Source organism: Myotis davidii, unplaced genomic scaffold (assembly GCF_000327345.1).
Source record: "Myotis davidii unplaced genomic scaffold, ASM32734v1 scaffold181, whole genome shotgun sequence".
NCBI lineage: Eukaryota > Metazoa > Chordata > Mammalia > Chiroptera > Vespertilionidae > Myotis > Myotis davidii.
In genome coordinates, this window is record NW_006291504.1 from 3,050,226 (window position 1) to 3,058,131 (window position 7,906).

Sequence of the window (7,906 nt, forward strand, 5' to 3'; positions counted from 1 at the left end):
GGGGGGCGGGGGGGCAAACAAAAGCCAGGTCACACGGCTTCCACGTAAAACTCTCAGACGCCTGGTGAAGTTTACACCCTCAGATAGAACTGTGACAACAGAGACCATGGTCCGCTCTTATTGAGCTCAAGTTCACTCATTTTCATGCAGGCATTTTCTAGGGGTCCCTGGTCCCGATTGCAGGGTCTTGTTTAGCCATCGCGTCTGGTTCGAAGTGCCCAGCTGCACACATTCGCCCCCCTTCATCACAGGCCCCCCTAGAGTGGTGATGCGTACCCCACCTCCACCGGCACGCACAGCGACAGCCGTTCTCAGAGCCTTCGTGTGTCAGAGCAAAGACCGTGTCTTAAGGAGCCTCATCCCTGAAAGGCTCTAGGCAGCCCATTTACCGCCGTGTGACCTGGATCCAGCCCCCAGACTCTGCGGGTTACCCGGGATTTTAAGTGCACACGTTGAAGGCTTATTGATATTGGCTACATAAAAATTTTATATCACCAGATAAAACCTACAAGGCCGAGAAAAAGCATAAGAAAACAAGAAAAAAAATTAAAGAAAAAATGCCAAAATTGCTTAAGTATGAATAAGCCATATAAACAGAGTACAAAGCTTAAAGCAATATCATGTTTATAAAATCCGTCAGTTGACAAGATTTAAAATGAGCCACAGCAGATATTGGGAAAGCAAAAACTAAATACTGAAACTTGAACGAAACAAAGCCACCGCTGACCAGGCCGGTCACCCGCCGTGAGTGACACTCACGGGAATCGCGGGCAGCCATCGCGTGGGCTGCTGCTCACTGTGCACGGGCCAGCACTGGTCCCGTCCGGAGCCGCCCCTTCTCCTGGCTTTGGAGCGCCTCAGGGATGGGGAGGGAGGGGGGGAAGCACGGGAAGCCGGGTGGGCGGCTCCAGGCCCTCATCGCCTCAGCCAGTCACGCTTCTCATATTTGTTTACATTTAGGCGGCTGCTTACGACAGGTCTGAAATAGGAGTCCCCACCCCCTCCGTGACCCAGAGTACCTGAATTCCAATATTTCCCAATGTCATTAAAAATGAGGATGATTTAGATGAAACGAAAACATGCAATTCTTTGATGAATCGAACAGAGAAACCTTAGTGGTTATTAGTAATTTCTTCATATCATCCTTTCTCCTTTGCTATTTCTCTTCACTTCTAAATAGACTTGGCTTTCTGTAGAGCTGCATCTGGAAGGACCTAGGAGACTAAACACCACGAGAGGGCAGGACTGCAGGCACCCACGTCCCAGCGGTCTCGTGTGCGCACTGATGGTCCTGGCAGTTAGTGTCTGGCCATGCTTTCCCTGCATGGGTCACGGGAGAGGGAGAAGGACCAGTCCACACAGCACGCCTCCTCTTTAGGGATCTCCCCCTGCGTGTACCGACTCAACAGTAAGATCCTGTGCTCCCACTGTGTGTACCATCTCAATAGTAGGAGCCTGTGCTTCCACTGTGTGTACCATCTCAATAGTAGGAGCCTGTGCTCCCACTGTGTGTACCGACTCAACAGTAAGATCCTGTGCTCCCACTGTGTGTACCATCTCAATAGTAGGAGCCTGTGCTCCCACTGTGTGTACCATTTCAATAGTAGGAGCCTGTGCTCCCACTGCGTGTACCGACTCAACAGTAAGATCCTGTGCTCCCACTGTGTGTACCATCTCAATAGTAGGAGCCTGTGCTCCCACTGCGTGTACCTTCTCAATAAGATCCTGTGCTCCCACTGTGTGTACCTTCTCAACAGTAAGATCCTGTGCTCCCACTGCGTGTACCTTCTCAACAGTAAGAGCCTGTGCTCCCACTGTGTGTACCTTCTCAAGGATAAGAGCCTCGCCTTAGCCGGTTTTGCTCAGTGGACAGAGCGTCGGCTGAGGACTGAAGGGCCCCAGGTTCAATTCCGGTCAAGGACACATTCCCAGGTTGTGGGCTCGATCCCCAGAGGGCGGCATGCAGGAGCAGCCGATCAATGATTCTCTCTCATCATTGATGTTTCTCTCTCTCTCTCTTTCTTTCTCTCTCTCTCTCTCCCTCCCTTCCTCCCTCCCTCCCTCTCTGAAATCAATAAAAAAATATTAAAAAAAAAAAAAGAAAGAAGAGGAGCCTGTATCTGGCTGGGCTCAGCTAAAAGTGTCGCAGGTGTGTGTGTCCAGCATGACCGCCCAGGAAAGAAACGCCCCTCAACCCTGGGTGGTCTGGGCGGAAATTCAGTTCAAATTTCCAAGAAGAATAAGAGCATATCTGTCTTTTGAAAAACACCCAGATCCCTACTGAGAGGCCGCAAATGAAGATGATACAATGTGATAAAAGCGTCTCTCCACTTGGAAAAAGAGGGTCACAAAAAAGAATGATGTAAAAAAACAAATAACAGAAAATCTGCAAATGCTATTGTACTTCCTTTGTTACTAAAATACCCTGAAAGCTTCTATTTCAGATCATCTTAGAGCCTTCACAGGAGTACGATTTTATAACTTGCTACATGTTTGCTCATTTTCAAAGTGCTGAGCACTGAAAATGTAAAGACCTTGATCCAATATCCCAAATCCAATCTCTGATTATATGAAATGAAGAATAATCCATTTTTTATTAAACAAAAAATGAATTTTAAAAAGTAAGATAAGAGAGATCCTTGGAGATGAAATTCAGTGCTAAAGAATTGAGGAGCCCGGCCGGCGTGGCTCAGGGGTTGAGCATCGACCTATGAACCAGGAGGTCAGGGTGCGATTCCCGGTCAGGGCACAGGCCCGGGTGGCAGGCTCCATCCCCAGTGTGGGCCGTGCAGGAGGCAGCCGGTCCATGATTCTCTCTCATCATTGATGTTTCTCTCCCTCCCTCCCTCTCCCTCCCTCTCCCTTCCTCTCTGAAATCAATAAAATCATACCAGGAGGGAGCAGGAGGAGCGCGTACCTCGTCGGTGTTGTAGATGATCTGCAGCCCCGAGGAAATCATCTCCACCAGGTAGAGGAGGTACAGGGACACCGCGTTGATCTGAAAACAAGCAGCACCGGGAAGGGTTACAGGGAGCAACAGGAACGCTGTCATCAGATTCACGTAGAAATGAGATGACCAGCCCTCCGCTCTCGCTGCGCCGAACACTGTTTCCTCCCCACCGTGACATGACGGCGCTGCGGCTCTAGCTCCTGATGAAACCCCAGCTTCCGGGGGGAACCCACCCCAAGTCCTCGGGCGGTTCGCCTGGAGAGGGAGCAGCCACCGGAGGACGCGGAGAGGTGATTCTACAGTTGTTTTCAAAGACCCACTTTCAGACTTGGGCTAACGCACGCCTGGGGGGCACCGTTTTGCCCCAAAGGCACTTAGTCATGTTGACCATCTCACACACACACCCGTGGGCTGGGGCTATGCCGGCCGCTGTAAACACTACGCAGCTAAAGCGCCTTTCAGAGAGCGCGGGACTCGGGGCATCGGCAGGCCATGTCCGTTTTACTCAGCGGGACAGCAGAGCCTTTCAAATCTATGTGTGAACAAATGGTTTATAAGCAAATGAGTTTTCTTCTTTTAGCTTATTAGTCTATTAAAGACAGACAAGAGCCTCGTCCAGATGCAGGCGGCCACACAGGAAGATACAGGATGCTGGTTTTAAGGAATTTAGATGGACGTGGCTTCTGAGCGGCCTGTCCCAAGGGCTGCATGCACTGCCAGCCCCCAAATATTTATTCCAGCGCTGACACTGGCACGTCAGAAACGGCTTCAGAGAGGTTCTATTCCCACAGACAGCCATTTAGGGCTCCACCTCCACGAGCCCTCTGCTCCGACTTTCAGGGTGCTTCTGTGAGAAACGATCAGTAAGTGACAATTGCAAAGGGACTGCCAAGTAGCTGGTGACCAGCATTTCTTGAACACCTACTATGTGCCCTGCACTGTGCTTCAGTTCTGGGATACAACAATAAATGAGGGTGAACATCTGAAAACCCTACTTCAAGTAGGAAACATTTGCCAAAGCAAGAGGTGCCTGGAGCCTAATTATGTGAGAGCCCTAAGAGAAGGCTGAGCAGCGACATACGCGTAGGATCCTGGGTCCCACGTACACATTGGTCACAAGTCAGTACCGGAGTCTGTGCTGCACAGAAATGGAGATGCCGCGCTGCTTGGAGGAGTCACACTAAGTAAGACAGTTCTGGTCGTTAGAAAGGGGGGAACTATAAGAAGGTCTTATTTTAGCACCAAATAATGGGTAGTGAGTATTCTGCCCTCCAGCTAGAGAAACTGCAAGAGGAGCAGGAAGGAGACGCATTAAGGACAAGCAGGTGTACGGTATCTGGGTCTCAGGGACAGGCAGCAGGAGGTCCAGCTGAGAGCAGCAGGCAATGCCAAAGCAGAACCTCAGATCCTGCGGCGTGTTCTTAGCCCGGCACCGAGGTTAAGACATTACAAAGACGAACTCAGACCCCAGAGCCTCTGGAGTGGGTTTCAGTGATTCGTGTAGCTGGATGGGAAACCGACATATTAACAATGAACTGCTGTGGAACAGGAACTTCTGATCTGCCGTGACGGCCCTGCCCATGGTCTTTTATTCCCTGGTCCCTAAGTGTCGAAACTCAAGTTTGATGACAAGTACAAGCTTTCATCACAGAAAAAAACTGTAAGATCTGCCCGGCTGGTGTGGCTCAGTGCTTGAGCGTCGACCTATGAACCAGGAGGTCACGGTTCCATTCCTGGTCGGGGCACAGGCCCGGGTTGCGGGCTGCATCCCCAGTGTAGGGGGTGGGAGGGCAGGAGGCAGCCGATCCACGGTTATCTCTCATCATGGATGTTTCTGTCTCTCCCTCTCCCCTCTTCTCTGAAATCAATATACAAAAATGGCTTGTAAAAACCTGAGTGTTCCTCCTTTAGGTGGTCCTAACATCACAACCTTCCAGCTGCCCTTTTTGCTTGTGGATTCAATATTCAGCCCCATAACTAACCCCGCCCGCGGCTCCCAGCCATCCGCGTCCTGCTGGCGCCTCCAGCCTCCTCTGCGGGGAGGGCAGGCCGGGTGCCTCCTCACCTGCAGGTGCCCGTACTCCTCGTAGGAGAGGACCTCGTCTCCTGTGCGCACGTTGAACACGGAGTGGAGGCAGGTTGTCGGACGCGGGTCCTGCTTGAACTGCTGGACCTGGAAGCAAAGGCGACAGGCAGACAATGCTCGTTCACGTTCACGGCCAAGCTACAGAGCCCAAGTTATCCCTCGAGGAAGGTGTGAGTGAGGAAAGTCACCGCTTGTAGGCAGAGGGCGGAACAAGCCAGAGACCTGACTGTTTCTGAAGAAACAAAACAGGCAGAACCCGTAACTGCTGACTGCACGGCGTCAACCGGCCGTGGGTCCTCACTGGGATGTCACGGACCCAGCCACGCGGAGGAGGACGGCCGCTCCGTGTCCCACTGACCGTGGCGCGCTGCCCTGACACTCGGTGACGGCACTGCGGGCCACGTGCGGAGTCAGTGGGCGCCGAACGGAAATGCTGCTTCCTTCTCCGAGGGGCGAATGCAGCCCGGCTCCTGTCCGCATGGCTCCTTGCCTCCCACCCTCTCCCCTTCCCAGGAACGCAGTCCACACCTTCCCTTGCTCGCTGGACGCCCACTTTAACGTCTCAGAACACGACGTGAGCACGAAATGCCTTAACAGGCCCGCTCCCAGGACAACAACTCCCGTCTCCTCGTCTCGGTCATATTCAAGTTGGCAAACGCTGCCTGATGCCGACTGCCTGCCAGGTGCGGGCTGGTCCCCGCGAGCACCCGCTGGGCAGCAGCGGAGGGTGTACAGGACGGCACATGACTCAGTGGAAAAGCAACGGGGTTCTCTCTCTGAAAAGATGTGAGAGAGGCCCGGCCGGTGGCTCAGTAGTTTGAGCATCGACCTATGAACCAGGAGGTCCCACTTCGATTCCCAGTCAAGGCACATGCCCGGCTGTGGGCTCCCTCCCCAGTGTGGGGCGTGCAGGAGGCAGCCGATCCATGATTCTCTCTCATCGCTGATGTTTCTCCCTCTCCCTCCCTGTTCCTTCCTCTCTGAAATCAATAAAACATTTAAAAAAAAAACCATTAATCAGACCATAGCTGCTGACCATGGTCTTGGACGACACAGATAGACATCCGTGCGGTCACTCCTTCCACACAACATAATTATCATCTCAAACACTGTCCTGGGAGCTGAGACCAAAACAGGGTCAAATTAGAACAAAAGCCATCGTGCCTCCTGGGTAAGGACCTATCAAAGGAGACGGTCTGATCTGTTTAATAAAGTGGCTGCCACAGCTGCCGGGCAGCGTTTGTCATTTGTCTCCGAGACACACAGCACCCGGCAGAGAATTCACATTCAATCACTGCGTTGGGGAAAGGCAACTGCTAAACGATTCAAGATGCTCAAATGGAAAATCACGTGCCTCTGTTTTCAGCCCTAAAGCTGCGAGAAGACAAGTAATTTAACATTTCAGACAAAAAATAAGGCCCAGACTCTCTAAGCTTCGGAATGCAATGGGGTGAGTTGCATGTGAATCACTGACAAAAAGCTCTCATGAAAGCAGCCAAAATCAAGGAGACATTAATTCGTGCTTTATGGCGTCTGACATCTGGCAAGTAAAAGTAAGGAATGATTAACACAAAATTTGCTCGGCTAAGAAAACCTAGAGCCTTGGCCTGGTTGCTCAGTGGTTAGAGCAGGGGGGTCCTCAAACTGTTTAAACAGGGGGCCAGTTCCCTGCCCCTCACCGTTGGAGGGCCGGACTATAGTTTCAAAAAAAAAAAACTATGAACAAATTCCTATGCACACTGCACATATCTTATTTTGAAGTAAAAAAACAAAACGGGAACAAATACAATATTTGTATTTACGTGTGGCCCGTGGGCCGTAGTTTGAGGACCCCTGGGTTAGAGTGTCAGCCCGCGGACCAAAGCATAGATTTGATTCCAGGTCAAGGGCACGTACCTCGGTTGCAGGCTTGATCCCTGGCCCAGGTCAGGGTGCGTGTGGGAGGCAGCCAATCGACGTCTCTCTCTCACATGGTGTTCTCTTTCTCTCTCTTTCTCTTCCTCCCTCTTCCCTCCCTTCCATTCTCTCAAAAAATCAATGAGGAAATATCCTCAGGTGAAGATTTTTTTAAAATCTAGATTCACATTTTCTCTGTCTCTATTTTATTTGGCTTTTCTGAAAATGTGTCCTTGTGAATAAACAGCTTCTCATTTAGGAAAGGGTAACAGTACTGTGTCCTCCGTTCCCAATGTGTAGCCTTAAAACATGCACTCAGGTAGGAAAACCCATCTCTCAAGGCAATCCTGGGAGAATAAGCTTTATGAAACTTCAATGGTTTCTCATGAATTGGAAATTACTTAGTAGCGTTTTAAGCAAACAAATGTTTAAGTTGATAAAGACAGCAGCGTGCACGCCTGGTGCGAGGCAGATCCCGCCCCACCGGCATCGGAAGGCTCTCCTTAGCGAGCGGGAGCGGGAGCGGGACCAGGAGCAGGAGCGAGCCGGTGAGGGGAGGCGTGGGCGCCGAGAGGGAACATGCATGGCAGCAGTGAGCCCTGAGACGTGCCAGACGGCAATAGCCGGGAGTCAGCTGCTCTCCCTCCTGCTGACCTAGGACTGCCCCTCACCCCCTGGCATCCATCCTCAGTTCCCAGCCTCTCTCGGGCCGTGTTTTTGGAAGTTACGTCGGGAAGCGTGTCTGACAACGAGAGATCAGTGGAAGTAGAAAGCCTTCGACTTCCTACGCATGGCTTCACCTAAGACGACGGAGAAGGCCAGCCGTCCGGGCACGACACAGCCAGTGAGCCCCACACAGGCTTCCTTCGGCTTTAGAGAAAGGTCGAAGGACACAGTGCGCGCTTTCCAATACGTAGGGCGACATGCCCCACTGCTGCGGCCCAGCCCGGGAGGGGAGGGGGGAGCACCAGGAA

The 7,906-nt window shown here is 51.8% G+C and overlaps 1 protein-coding gene across 2 annotated transcripts in view; it reads right to left on the bottom strand.

Annotated features, from left to right (window-relative positions):
• The window catches only part of PHKB (phosphorylase kinase, beta), a 66,196-nt gene that overhangs the window by 40,750 nt on the left and 17,540 nt on the right, over positions 1-7,906 (bottom strand). For both annotated transcript variants that reach the window (XM_015564686.1, XM_006764879.2), the window contains exons 5-6: positions 5,016-5,123; positions 2,918-2,998 (exon numbers count right to left, since the gene is read on the bottom strand). In XM_015564686.1, coding sequence (XP_015420172.1) covers positions 2,918-2,998; positions 5,016-5,123 — 189 coding nt within the window. The remainder of the gene's footprint in view (positions 1-2,917; positions 2,999-5,015; positions 5,124-7,906) is intronic.